Source organism: Protopterus annectens, chromosome 9.part0, assembly GCF_019279795.1.
Source record: "Protopterus annectens isolate FY-2018-M chromosome 9.part0, PAN1.0, whole genome shotgun sequence".
Taxonomy (NCBI): domain Eukaryota; kingdom Metazoa; phylum Chordata; order Ceratodontiformes; family Protopteridae; genus Protopterus; species Protopterus annectens.
Window position 1 is genome coordinate 1,948,217,883 of NC_056743.1, and position 15,294 is coordinate 1,948,233,176.

General features: G+C 43.3%; 1 protein-coding gene across 1 annotated transcript in view; it reads right to left on the reverse strand.

Moving 5' to 3' along the window:
• The window catches only part of KRI1 (KRI1 homolog), a 1,261,256-nt gene that overhangs the window by 10,631 nt on the left and 1,235,331 nt on the right, over window positions 1-15,294 (reverse strand). The window contains exon 18 of the mRNA XM_044084757.1: window positions 1,030-1,125. Coding sequence (XP_043940692.1) covers window positions 1,030-1,125 — 96 coding nt within the window. The remainder of the gene's footprint in view (window positions 1-1,029; window positions 1,126-15,294) is intronic.

Sequence of the window (15,294 nt, forward strand, 5' to 3'; positions counted from 1 at the left end):
TTTATTGTTATTGGACTTTTACCTTGTTTTGGGTCGCATTCACTAACTGTTTACTGCAATTTTATTTGGTGTTGGGTCGAATTGACCACACTGTTATTACAGTTCTGCTGATGTCTAGCTGTGGAGTCTTGGTGTTCTTAGTCATTTTTTCCTGGAGGTTTTTTGGCTTTGTTTTGCACACACACATTACAAAAGGTGCCAGAAAGAGATATGGAAACACATCAGAGCTGTATCACCAGAAAATGTGTAGTGCCTGTTGTAATAAGGAAAGTGGAGGGAAACACTTCACTGCAAACTATATTTTATCAAACTGCTGTACACTGAACACTCAAAAGTTATTATAAAAGTAGTTAAGCTGAACCTATAAGTACTAAATAACTGTTTATATGCTTTTGGGTCTAGGGCCTCATGACTGAAAGAATGTGCAGGTGGAGAGTACCTCTTCAATGAGCAGATAAGCATTAAATCCTTAAAAGAATGCAGCTTGGTCTGCTGCATGTAAAGACTATAGGGCGGAGAGGCATCAGCCTTTGCATTCTGTCAGCATTCTTCCACAGGTCCAGCTGGCATGAGAACCAGAGCATTGTAGAAGCACAGGCCTGGTGATACTGTCATAAAAATGCTCCCTTTACTGGGGTGGGAATGGAGAAACTCACCACATGCCAAACTGTCAATCACTTGGGTAGAAATACAAAACAATGCTACTGCTTTCCAAACTGGGCTACCTATTCCATGAAACAGCAAACCCACTGCTAACAGTGTTCAGTTAGAGCACTTGATGGCTGATGCATAAGTCACCATGTATACACATTCATTTTATAAAAAGAAGCAATTCACAACACGGCAACAAAGAAATGAAACTAGCTTTCCATTAACCTATGATAAAAAGCATTACTCTTAGTAACAATAAGATGAACCTCAACCACTCGTTGTTTAGTCTTTTTTTTAGGGAATGGAGCAAATGGGGCAAAGTGCTTACCACCTCTACATAATGGTTTCTGAACCAGAAGCTTCCACTACTTTGCTTACCTCACTGTGAGCGACTTCAAAATCTGCTCTTTCTTCCAGGTGTTTTCAGCTTTCCTTTGGTATGCTTTCTTGTCTTGAAGCTCCTCATGTTCAGACCTACAAAAACAGACAAAATTGTTTAGAAACGGCTTTATTTTATACAGTTTTGCACATTCCATGTTGCACTCTAATAAACTTCAAACTCAAGCTTTAAGCTACCCAAGGGAGTCCCATGACAAGACTGAATCTGCAGCATATGGATATGTTGTGAACACATGCAAATGGAGACACAGATTAACAATCTGCATCCTGACCCTCACAAGAGAAAAAGTGACATACCAGCCGTTCCTCTCATTTCAAGGGTTAACAGGAAAGCTCTGCACCACACCAGCAGCATAGCAGCCCAGACTGAATAAATGCCAGCTCAGTTGGCATATACGGATAAAGAGCCCTGAGTCTGAGTATAATCCACGTGACAGAGTTCATTTAGTGGCTCCAGCAACTTCAGCAGCTGGTGGGTGCAAAGACAGACACAGTGGGACTACTTCTTGTCCCTCTTCAGAAGGAGGGATGGAGTGATTATCCTAATAAAGGCTGGTTGCTGCATAAAGTCTTGGTGGACAATGAGAATCATGACAGTTGTATAACGCATGCTGATTGGTTTGAAAGTGTTGTTACCTTTGGAAAGAGGCATGGAATGCTATCAGACCATACATATTACAGCAGGCAGTGGTCTATACAGGAATGCCAGGGTGTGAGAGAGTCAGATAACCACTACTGAAAACAAAAACCTCCAGGGCACCACTATAGGAGCTCTCCTACTCTTTCTGTGAAACTCCCTCCTGCCTGTTGATAAATGGGGAAGGAGCCCGTGATCCCAGATGGGCTGGGTTACACCTTTTAATGCTGCTACATATGTGGACTTCAGGGGTCATGATGGATACCATGCTACTGCAGATGCTCAATTCTGACACTGCCCTGAAAAGGGAAAAATGGTATGAGTGAACAGGTACTATGACATCTCTCCACTGAGGCAGTGCACAGCATGAGCTTTACTCAGGAGTACCCACAGAATCGCTGTTCAATTCTGCAACCACCATTTTTCAGGTAAATAGTGAGAGATAACAAAAATCCAAAAGACAGACTTTTTATTACTTGCAGCTGGAAGAGAGTACTGTACGGCTGTTGTACATCACAGCTTTTTTACTATATTTTAAAAATGCCTGTTTATCACTTTGGAGTAAGCTGCCAACACATCCGTGCCTCAGCTAATCCCTTCTCACAGTATAAAAATAATCAACAAACATGCACTAAGTAAATACAGTAGCAATTAAAATAAACCAGGCTGCACACAGAAACATGCAGGCCAATCAAACTAAGGGATAAAACACACAGATCACAACAAAGTCTTGCAGAGACTTTTGTTATTTAATTGACTAGCTTTCATAGCACCAAACTCAAAGTTTCCTTATAAAGTAGCTGCCATTTAACATCACATGACTCCCTATTTGGAAGAAAAACTTGCTCTATAACAGCTATCTTTAATTCAACAGCATTACCATCCCATACATCAACGAAAGTGTTTAGTAGCAGAATTTTCTAATCTTTTACTTCTAGCATCAATAAGACATTCATAGATACATACTAGACTAATGACCACCACGGTCTTTATAAGCCTAGCCGTGCAACCCAACCCAACAGTGTCCTTCTGCATTATGAGGTGTTTATTAGGAGGGGTATGTTAGTTAGGAAGCTGCTAGACATTAGGTGTGGGGGTATGTTAGTTTGGACATTACTGCCTTGCTCTGGTTATCAGAGACATGGGGGGCCAGACCTGGGGTGAAGTTTTGATTTCTGCTCTAATGGTCAAGTTTATGCTTAAACAGGGTTACAAATGGACTATGCTTCCCATGGATGGGGAGCCTGTTCTAGAGCATGGGGATCATCGGAGACACATATCTGTCTCACCAACATGCTTATTTATGTCACAAGCAACATTTAAGTCCTTGGATCAAGTGGTTTTGATGCTGTTCTTTTTGCGGATGTGCAAAAGGTCCATCAGAGCTGGATCTGAGGATGCCCTATGTGCCACTCATAGATCACTTCTCAGTAACCTGTAGGAAGAGTACAGAGACATGAATTTAAGGCCATGCATACAGGACAATGTGTTTGTACCCCGGATTCTCCTAGTAATGAACCTTTGTGGGTGCTTCACCTGTTTCATATGTCTGGTCAGGTACATGGCAAAGGGGGCATTATACTCAATAATGGGTGTGATAAGGGCTATGGCGCTACGATGTCCTTGGACCTGAAGGCTATGCCCTTACCTATACATTGGGTGACAAAATAATTTTCTTAGTACCTTGGGCATATGTTGTCCAAAGGCCAGATTACAGATTGTAACTGGCCTTGCTGGACTAAATTTGTCCTCAGTTTCCTATTTAGTTTAGTTTCTTGATTTTAACCATGACTCTTTTCCTTATGTTATATTCCCGATTAAAGTTATGATTCCACTAGTGTGGTTTGTTTTAGAGTTTATTTTGGGCTTACTTCTAGTAGGTACAGCAGCCTCTATACAGTCATTTACATGGTTGTACAGAGTCTCTGTGACCAATTACACTAAGGTTATTGTGAATTCAGGGTTGGAACAGGCACTGAATTTTGACAAACTATCACTTAATAGGATGCAGTCTGCTTTGCAATAGTTCCCAAGTGTTACAGGGTTTGCTGGGGTTATAGAGTTGATTTTTATTTCAAGCGAGACAGCTCTGTGGTCTGTCCTCAACAGTGAAGATGTGACACTGGTGGGGTGCGGCGCTCTCTCATATTGGTGAGTACCAAGTCCAGTAAGTATGAACCTCTGGTCTGTCTGTGCAGTATCTAGTCAAGGGTAATTAAGTTAATAAAGTCCAGGAATCGTTGTGCCTGTGAGTATGAGGCAGTGTATGGTCCCCAGTCTTCACAAGAGTAGTTAAATTCTTCCATGAAGAGAGCATTTGGTTTAATGGTCAGTGTCTCCAGTAGGACTAGGTATGAGTTACTTGATTCTAGGGACACAGAGGGTGACCTGTAGCTTGCTAGGATATGGTATGGGACTCTGCCTATGGTGATTTGCACGGGTTTATATTAGATCAGCGAACGCTGATTGATCGACCTTATTTTAGTGAAAGTTACAAATATCGAAGCAACAGAAACTCAAATTTTTTCCTAGGGAAAGAATTCGGTTGTCCGTTTCTGTTGCTTCGGTATTTTCAGTGCTGTGGTGGAAAGTTACGGGTTGGATTCAGGTAAGTGTGCAATTGTGTAGATGTGAGTTTTAGGGTGGGTTAGGTGAGTTAGGGTTAGGGCTCAGGTTATGTATGTGTGCGATTGTGTGGACATGAGGGTTAGGGCAGATTTAGGTGAGTTAGGGAGTGGGTGAGGTGAGTGTGCGACAGTGATGGACCTTAGGGTTAGGGTTTGGGTTAAGGTAAGTGGATAGTTAGTGGTGTGTTCATAATTTAGTGTAGGGTTAGGTGCCAGATTTTAGGTGTATGTGTGTGGATTTCTGTTTGTTTGGTGTGCTTGTGTTGTGTGTATGTGTTTGATGAGCATTTTTTCCCTAGGAAAAAAAATCGCTGATCTGACAGTTCGAGATTGTAAGCTTTCACTTACATAAAGTTGATCAATCAGCGTTCGCTTTTATAAGCATTCGCTGATCTAATATAGACCCATTTGCACATGGATAGATTCTAGGGTATCACACTGTTTAACCAACCTATAGTTAAGCTTGCTGCTAATACAGATCGAGACAACTCCACCTGTTGTCCCTGTCTGTGCAGCTGATGGTCTAAATGTGTAGGAGGCACTGAAGCCTTGCACTGCCGGAGTACTTTCTGCAGATTAAAACATGCAAATAATTTTCAGCTATTCTGTCCTACATACAATGGAATTCAGGGACACCTGACAGCATAACTAATTCTCTGAGTAACAATACTTAAACTGAATATTCATCTTTGTCCCATTAATATAATCAAAACTGCTGAACATATACGCCCATTTCCACAACAAAAAAGTGCGTTTATTGTTGCACATCCACATAGGAACTTCATACTTCTGTTTTTACAATTACGTACGATAGATCCATGTTGTCTGATTTTCGTACGGTTCACCTGTGGGCTATTGGATCAGACCTTGGAAATTATTCTGAAGCTCTTCTGTTCCAGGGCTCTAACTCCTCCCCTACCCATAATTTCCTGAACTCATCAATAACTAAGATTGAGTTTGCTCCTCTTTAGGTATTATACTCATAACCAGACCAATAAAACTGTATATCAATGGGTTAAATCCTGTTCTAAACTAACTCCAAAATGCAAGATAGAAAAAAAAATTCAAGGTTATGGCAAAAAGCAGTTAGGACTGCCCACAGACAAGGTATGGCAGAGTTGACCTGATCATCAGAACCCTATACGTGACAATTTGGAAGGGGGCAGGTGGGAGGGAGGTTGAACTGGACAAAAATCACATAACATAGATCTATCGTTATGGTAAATACATAACATTCATATCCAATGTTGTCTATTTTCATCCAATTCAAGTATGGGACTGATTCCCAAGCGTAAAGATCAGGGTGATATCAAGGAAGGACAGTCCAAAGAATGGTAGAGCCAAGGGAGAAGTGTGATCTAGATTGTTCCTCCAGCTTATAATGAGACATAAATGTACAAATTGTTGACCAAGTAGTCACTGCACAAATATCAATTGGTATTCTGCTGGCAAAAGCAGTTGAAGTGGCCACTGCCCTTGTAGAATGAGCCTTAGGCTTAGATTGCAAAGACAAGCCTTTCTTACTGTAAATGAAGAAAAAGGATTTGGATAACCATCTAGACAAAGTAACTGTAGCCATTGCTTTGCCCAGTTAAGGTTTTAAGAATGCCACAAATAAGTGATCTGATTTCCTGAACTGTCTTGGTCCTATGAAAACAAAACCTAAGCTGGCGATGAACGTCCAGCAGATGTATTATGTAAAGACTCTTGCTTGAAATCTTACAAAAAAAGACTGGTAAATTTATTGATTGATTTAAGTTGGTCTTGGATGCCACCTTAGGAAGGAGAGATGTATTAGCACTTACGAAAACTCTGTCTTTGTGAAAGACAAAATAGGGAGGCTTGCAGGAAAGTGCTTGCATCTCTGAAACCTGTTTGGCTGAGGTAACTGCCGCTAGAAATATTGTTGTCCAAAAGAGGAATTTCAAATTAACTGATGCAGCCAGTGTGAAGGATGGTTGAGTCAAAGCTTGTAACATGATGGGGATATCCCATGGAGGTACCGGGTCTCTAATAGGGGGCCATAGAAGAAAGGTTACCAAGATGTCCTTCTGACTCGTATGGAAACGAGATGCCATTTGCACTTTGATTGGAACCAATGTGGAAAGGCTCTGACAGGAATTCTAAAATGGAAGGAATGCGGGCAGAGAAGGGGTCTAAACCCTTGGACATGGCCAAATGGGTAATCTCTTCCAATTCTTAAGGTATGTTTTTGTTTCGGTTCATTTTTGGGGTGCTGATATAATCTGAAAGACCAAAGTGGGAAGCCTGGCATCTCTGGCTAGGTTAGAAATGGAAGAATAAAGCAGTTAACTTCATGGCATTCTGGTCCAGATGTGGCACTCTGGATGAGTGTGTCAGTAGATCTGGATAAAGGTACAGTATCCATGGAGGATGTACTACAGCATCCTTTAGTCACTGTCACTGTGGGGGAATCAGGGCAAAGTAACTGCTGCACTTCTTGTTTAGGTAGGACGCAAACAGGTCACAGCAAGATTGCCGCCAGTGACTGAAAATCAAGCTTGTCACTGTTGGAGTGAGGGACCACTTGTAAGACATCAACATAGATCTGCTTAGCCTGTCCGCCAGTACACTGGATGACCCTGGGATGTGTGCTGCTATTAGAAAGCAGTGAGTAGACATCGCCCATTGCCAGATTCTCATGGCTTCTCAACACAAGGGACAGGAGCATGTTCCTCCCTGTTTCTTGAGGTACAAACCACTGGCATAATATCTGTCTGCACTGATATCATACCCTTGGGGAGGATGCCTTGAAAGGCCTGCAATGCTAGGAGGACCACCCTCATCTCCAGGACATTGATGTGAAGGTTATCCTCTGTAAGCAATCAAGTGCCCTGAACTGCCTTCCCTTTGAAATGCCCAGTTGCCCCCACCCCCCAAGGGGCTGCATCTGTCATCACCGGGGGGGGGGTCCATAAGGACAGATGTCCTTCTATCATTGAGTGAGACATTGTCCACCAGGATATGTGTTGCTTGCACATCTGAGTGAGCCAAATCTTGGTATAAAGTGGATGGCAAAATTGGGACTGCTGCACTGCTAGATTCCACTGAAGCAGTCTCAAGTAAAATTTGGCCAAAGGAACCATAAGGATTCTGGAAGCCATAAGACCTAGTAGGTGAAGAATTAGTATTGCTGATGGGGAGAAGTGATATAGAAAGTACAGCTGTGTAAAATCTTACCATAACAGTAAATGTCTTTCTCTTCACTGTTGTAGTATTCCTTACATACGGGATCTCCTGCCAAGGATAGCCCAGTGTCCTGTCAGTATATCAAAGCCTTTGAAACTTACAGATGTCGTACAGCACAAATACACTCCTCATGCAAGGTGTAGGGCATAACGGTGCCGTAGAGATGTACGCACCTCAGAAATGAAAAGCCGCAGGAGGAGCAAAATATCCCTAGGGACCAATAGGAATATGTGCATCCAGAAAGAGAAAAGAATCCCTGGCCAGGAAGGAAAGAAGAATAGGGCAGAGTAAAAGGGGTGGAGGGAGCGAATGCTGCAATAATGAAGAGAAGGACACAACTGCACTATGTCCTTCCATATCATTGTTGCTATATCCCTTATGTAAAAGGCAAAGTATAAAAGCTCGAGGGGAAACCTGAGAGGAGAAAGCCACTGAAGAGCCCTCTAGAAAACCCTGCAGGACTGCCCTGGTAAAGCCAGATCTTGCTCTGGAAGCAATATCCAACTTGCAATGATTAGCAATCTTAAACACAGAACTGATATCCAGTCCTTTGAAAAAGGCACCAGAAGAAGCAACAGCTCTAGTAGAATAAGCCTTTACCGAAGCAGAAAGACATATACCATGAAAGGAGTAACAAAAACAAACAGCCTTAGAAATCCAAGATGAGATGGTTTGCAAGAAACTGCCACACCCAAAGACCTGGGATGAAAGGAAACAAAAAGTTGCTCAGATGTGCAAATGACTTTAGTCTTGCCCAAATAATATCGGAGCTGCCTATGGAAATCCAAGGTGTGAAGAACCTTCTCACTAGCGGACTGTGGAGAAGGAAAAAAGGAGGGTTAATTAACAGACTGATTAAGAGATAATTTAATGACCACCTTGGGCATAAAAGAAGGATTAGTATGAAGAGATACCCTGTCCCTGTGAAAAACTATAAAAAGGAGAAACAGCCATAAGAGCCTGAAGTTCAGAAACATTCTTAGCTGAAGTAAGGCTCAAAAGAACAGTCTTCCAAGTACAATGTTGCAAGGCAGCTGAATCTACCGGCTCAAAAGGAGACAGTCAATTCTTCAAGAACAAAATTAAGGTCCCAGGAAGCCAGAATAGGCTTCCTGAGAGACTTGATCTGAAGAATGCCTTTAATAAATTGTTCGACCTCATCTTTAGAGGTTACAGGAAGAGTCAAGGACAAACAAGTAGAAACAGTCGAGAGGTGAACTTTAACTGAAGAATACGCTAACCCAAAATAGAGTAATTCACACAAATATGACAAAACCAGAGGGATTCCCACTGAAAAGGGATCCTGGGTATGAGACAGGCATCAGACAGAAAATCTCTTCCATGTGGACAAATATGATTTCTTGGTAGTGGGTTTCCTGGCCTCCTGCAGAACCCAGAGCATGTCCTGGGCAAAGAGGTGCCTAAAAGGGATCAAAACCCTATTACCCACAGCATCAGTTTAAGAATGGACAATGATAACAGACCCCCAAGTCTTGTGTGAGAAGGTCCACCTGGTGAGGTAACTTGTGATTGCCCCAGCTGAGAAAAAGAAGGGGGAACCAACTCTGTCTAGGTCAAAAGAGAGTCACCAGCAAGAATTTGGGGGAGTCTTGCTTGATCTTGTGCAGGACCCTTGGAATCAAGGGAAGAGGAGGGAAGGCGTACAGAAACATCCCCTTCCAAGTAAAAGATAAGGCATCCACCTTCCAAGCCAGAGGACTTGGGATTCTAGAAGAGAAGAGAAGAACTTGCCCGTTCAGTGGGAAGTCAAAAAGATCAACCTGAGGAATACCCCACTGATGGACAATGGCCATAAACACATCTCTGGGAAGCATTCATTCATAAGTCTGTATGCCGGACCTGCTCAAAGAGTCTGCCACTTTATTTTGCTCTGAAGGAATGTAGACTGCCTGAAGAGTCACTTGATACTGGAAAACTACATCCCAGACCTGAAGACACAGTCTGCAAAGAAGGTAAAACCATGTCCCCTCTTTTTTGTTTACATACCACATCTCTGTGATATTGTCTGTGAAAACTTTGAGGGGGCCTGGAAGAAACAGGGAATGAAATGTCTAAAGAGCTAAAAGACGAGTTCTTATCTCCATGATGGTGATGTGATCTGACCTCTGATGGAGAGGCCAGAGACCTTGGACCTTGAGAGAATCAAAGGAAGCTCCCTACTGCCCTGTCTGAGGCATCCAAAAAGAGCTCTTCAGATGGGACTTGGGGTTGGAAAGCAAGCCCTGGATTGACAGAAAGCTGATGAATCCACCACTGAAGCTCTAGTCTGAGACAGGAAAGGAAAGAAAAGTACAGTTTTGTACCTACCATAAATGTAGATGTTCGAGTGTATTCACTGCTGCAGTCATTACACTTGGGTTATCCTGCCGTCAGGCGGTCCCGCAGTCGGCCAGAGTTCCAAAGTCTTGGTCTGGCGTCGGTTGCTGTCGCTTCTTCCCTGACGTCAGTGCGCCAGGGGTATACAAGATGCAGCCGACGCCATTTTCTTCAGTTTTTCTTGCCCCAGATGTCAGACGCCCCCAAATAGGTAGGCAATACATATTGCTAATAAAACATACATAAAAAATAAAAACAATACCTTCAGTTACAAGCAAATGCACCACATAGGTTGTATAGGGTAGAAAGGTATAGATAAGTCCCAGCTAAGAAAGAGGGGATGGAGGGAGGGTAACCTGGACTGCAGCAGTGAATACACTCCAACATCTACATTTATGGTAGGTACAAAACTGTACTATGTTCACCGTGTTTCACTTCTGCAGTCATTACACTTGGGTTGAATCCCAAAGCTGAGGTTGGGTGGCTGGGTCTATAAAGGATTCGGGGTGGCTATGAGGCCCTGCAGCACTGCAGTGGCAAATCCAGCTCTGGATTTAGAGTAAAGAGGCAAGTGGTAATGCTTGGTAAAGGTGTGCACTGAACTCCAAGTTGCAGCTTCCAAAATATCCTTGGTAGGTACTCCTCTAAGGTAGGCAGTTGAAGTGGCTGTTGCCCTGGTGGAATGTGGCCTAATGTTGCTAGGCACAGTTTTTCCATGCTGTGTGTAGCAGAAATGGATACAGTGTCCTATCCACTTTGAAATGGTCTGCTTTGAAATAGCCTTTCCCTGTGATCTTGCAGCATATGCTACAAACAATTGCTCAGTTTTTCTGAAAGCTTTTGTTTTGTCCAAGTAGAAGCGTAATTGCCTGTGTATGTCCAATGAGTGCAGAAGTCTCTCCCCTTTATTCTGGGGATTTGGATAAAATGTTGGCAAGTGAATAGTTTGGTTAAGAGCCACATTGGATACTACCTTTGGCATAAATGTAGGGTTTGTTCTTAAAGAAACCCTGTCCTGATGAAAAATGATGAAAGGTTCCACTGCCATTAGTGCCTGTAACTCTGAGACTCTTCGTGCTGATGTTATTGTCAGAAGCAGAGCAGTTTTCCATGACACATATTTTAATTCTGCTGAACTGGCTGGCACAAAAGGAGGTAAAGTTAGTTTTTCCAAGACAAAGTTGAGGTCCCAAGTTGGTGTTGGTGCTATCCGGGGCGGTCTTATGCTTTTAGCCCCTCTGAGGTATTGTTTTAATAATGGATGAGAGAAAATAGGAGGATCCGTGTTGTAATGAGCTCAGATGGCAGAGGCGTGGATCTTAATGGATGAAAAGGATAGGCCTTTGTCCAGCATCTCAGTTAAGTATTGTAATATCTGAGGAATATTTGGAACAAGAGGATCAAAGCTTTGTGCCTGGTTCCAGGCGCAGAATCTCTTCCACTTTTCTGAATAGGATTTCCTGGTGCTGGGCCTCCTGGCCTCCAAAATGACATCCATAACAGCTTTAGAGAGAGATGTTGGCTGCTCGGCTAAGTAATCTGCCATGCAGCCAGGTTTAAGGATTTGAGCTGGCTGTGCAGGATATGATTGTTTTGTTGAGTCAGAAGATGAAGAATTTGAGGTAAAATCCATGCTGGGCCTTGAGCCAAGTTCTTTAAGACTGGGTACCAGTGCTGGCGTGGCCAGTCTGGGGCAATCAGGATCACTTTTGGACTTTCTTGTCTGGGTTTTAGGAGTACCTTTGAAAGGAGAGGCAGTGGTGGGAAGGCATAAACTTTTAGGGTTTTCCAGCTGAACGAGAGAGCATCCACTTTCCATGCTTGTGTGTGGTAAGTCCTTGTGCAGAATGTCTGTAGTTGGCAGTTCAGAGGGGAGGCAAAAAGATCTATGTCTGGGCACCCCTATTTTTGTGTTATCATGCTGAATACTTGTGGATTTAATTTCCACTCGTGAGGATCCATGATGTTTCTGCTTAAGTCGTCTGCCAGAGTATCTTTCTTTCCTGGCAGGAATTGTGCTTGCAGATGAACTTGATAGGTCAGTGCTGTGTTCCACAAAGTCATGGCTTGTCTGCAGAGGGGATAGGAATGAGTGCCCCCTTGCTTGTTTATGTACCACATAACTGTGGTGTTGTCCGTCTTTAGTAATAGTTGTCCTGGATGCAGAAGGTCCTTGTTAGGGCATTTTGTACAGCTAGCATCTCTTTTTGATTGATGTGAAGATGCATTTGGTCTGCATCCCACTTGCCCTGAATACATTTTCCTGCCATGTGTGCTCCCCAGGTGTAATCCGAAGCATCTGTTGTTAGTGTCTGCCTGGCTGTGGGTAAAGTGAAAGGTTGTCCCTTGTTGTGGTGACATGTCTGTGCCCACCATCGAAACTCCTGTTGTAGACAGGGAATAAGTGGTATTACTGTTTCCAAACTGTGACAGTGTTGAGTCCAAACACTTTTTAGGTACCATTGTAATTTCCTCATATGCAGTCTGGCATGTGGTATTAGTAGTATGCAGGACGCCATGAACCCCAAGGCCTGCAGAATTTTTCTTGCAGGGAGTTGGGTTTTTGTTGCCATCAATTGAAAGTACTGAGTTAGTTGCCTTTGTCTGGCGTGAGATAAGCCATCTGGGCCGTTGTATTTAAGCTGGCACCCAGGAATATTATCTCTTGTGAGGGCACTAGTTTTGACTTCTTTTCGTTTACTGTGTACCCTAGGCAAATTAGCAATCTTTTTACAAACGCCAGATGCTTTATAAGACTGTCCTTGCTCTCTGCTTGAATAAGACAGTCGTCCAAGTAGGGATATATTTGAATTCCTTTTTGTCTGCAAAATGCAATTACTGGTGCCAGGCATTTTGTGAAGACCCTGGGCGCAGTAGATAAGCCAAAGGGCAGTGCAGAGAATTGGTAATGCATTGTGCCAGCTGTGAATCTGAGGTATCTTCTGCAATTTTGTCTGATTGGGACATGCAGGTATGCCTCTTTGAGGTCCAAAGTAACAAGCCAAGCCTTCTTGCCCAGCATGGGAAGAAGTTGCTGTAGTGTCAACATTTTGAATTTCGGACCATCCAGGTAAGTATTTAGAGTAGATAAGTCCAGTATGGGTCTTAAGGCTTTGTCCTTTCTGAGGACCAAGAAAAGTCTTGAGTAAAATCCTTGTCCTTGTTCCTGTTGTGGCACTTTTTGAATAGCTCTCATGTCCATGAGGGCTGTAATTTGTTTTTGTGCCTCTGCCCACTGATTTTGTGTCAGGTCTGGCATTCCTTTTGGCCTTGGTAGAGTGTGAAAGTGGAACCTGTAACCTTGAGACACAATATCCAGAACCCATTTGTCTTGGGTGATTATATGCCAATTTTGTGAAAAAAGAGCTAGTTTTCCCCCTAAGGGAGCTGCCAAAAGGTAAGTGCTTGGCATGTGAAGGGGGAAGTCATTGGGACTGTTTCCTATAAAGTTGTGACTTGTCTTCTCCTCCTTTTGGGGTAGAAGCACCCCACTGTCGTGGTCTGTAAGAACCTTGGGGCTGAGATCTACCTCTTGGGCGTCCGTATCTGCCTCTCTGTAGTCTGTCTGACACTGGAAAGGACCAATTTTTAGAAGGCCAATTTCTGCTAAATCGAGGTGGCTGCACCTGTAAGAAATCCTTCACTGTTTGCATAGATTTTGCCTTATCCTCCATTTTCTTTAATACCTCTTCTGCCTTAACACCAAACAAGATATCATGCTGTAAAGGACCATCCAATAATTTTGCCTTAACATGATCAGGTAAACCTTGTTCTTTTAACCAAGTATGCCTTCGAATCACAGATCCTGTAACTGCGGCTCTACAAGAAGCCTCTAATGAATCAAAACCACATTGCAGAGTATTTTTTCCCACTTGTTCAGCTGCATGCAATAAATCCTGCATTTCCTTATAGTCAGGACCTTCTGAGCTTGTAAGCATTTTCTGCTTTAACAGAGACATTAAATACTGTTTGTATTTAAGCATGTGGAACTGGCAATTTAAAGCCCTTACTGCTAAAGTTGCCCCCCATCTATCTAATGCTCTAGAATCCCTGTCAGAGGGAACTGGATTTTTAGCAGTGGAAGCCTTTACCCCCCTTTGGGACCCTGGGAAATAGTTTCTGGGTCAGCAGCAGGATTTTTATAAAGAAATTTGAGAGAGTCAGGGTCTCTATAGTACCTATCTGGCTTGACTGGAGCTGGGGTCAAAGAATCAGGGGTTAAACTGGATTCAGAGAACACATCATCCACAATATCTAACACAGGTGGAATAGCAAGGGGCCTTTGCTGAGGCAATAAAAGAAAATCTCTGAGCCCTTTCTTGGATTCTGAGTAATCCTGGCTCTCCCAATGGAAATGCTCCCTCATGGTATGTAAAGTTTCCCCAAAAGAGTAATCCTCAGGAGGAGAGGCTGAAGGGATAGATTCTTCAGCATCAGAGTCCTCACAGGGGGGTAAAGAGTATCACTGGTCTGAAGAGGAATCAGAAGAAATGGAAACCTGGTCAGAGGAATCATAGTCTGTATCCTGCCTAGGCCTTTTATCAGTAGGGGGATGAGAACCCCTGATCAGAGTAATTAGGTCTTGGGCCATTTTGAGCATCTGTTTGTTTTAGGCATGGAGGCCTGTCCAGGTGAATGCTGTACTTGTTTCTTTGTCTTTAATGGAGTTTTAGACTTGGTTGTTGTTTTGATGGTAAGCTGTGAAGGTCTGAAAACACCCTCAGAAGCAAATGCCTGCTCAGCGGCTCCGGACCCATCTGAGGGGTTAATTTCCGTAGGCCCAATACCTTGAGTTTCCAGAGGCCTAGAAATCTCCACGTGGGAGTTGGAGGCGGCCTGTGGCTCTGAGGTAGCGGGTGTCAGGGGCTGCGAATGCGCCTCACTGAGAACCGGCGACTGGCCTAGAAGAGGCTTCATTGTCAGTTTTAGACCTTCGATGCCTGTCCTTATCTTTGTCTTTATGCTTTTGTGTATTCCGGTCGTCGGTTGTTCTGACGGCATGGTATAATTGAACCTTCGGCCAAAATAATGGCGAGCAAAATGAAACCGACGTTTAGTAGTGCGCTTGTTAAATCTAGCACAAAACTGACAACTAGTGACGTCGTGGTCTGGGCCTAGGCATGGAATACAGTAAGAATGAAAATCCTTATGAGGTATTTGCTTCCCACAAGAAATGCAATTATTAACTTTTACTGACATCGGTCTGAGGCAAGAAAAAGTTTCTCCAACAGGGTACTTAGCTTTATTGAAGACTTCGATTCTGAAATTCGAATTTGAAAATCTCAGGAGTCGGCCAACCGGCACTTGCGAACTGCTTTTGCTTCAGGCACAGCGCGGCAAGAAAGACTGAAGAAAATGGCGTCGGCTGCATCTTATATACCCCTGGCGCACTGATGTCAGGGAATAAGCAACAGCAACAGACGCCGGACCAAG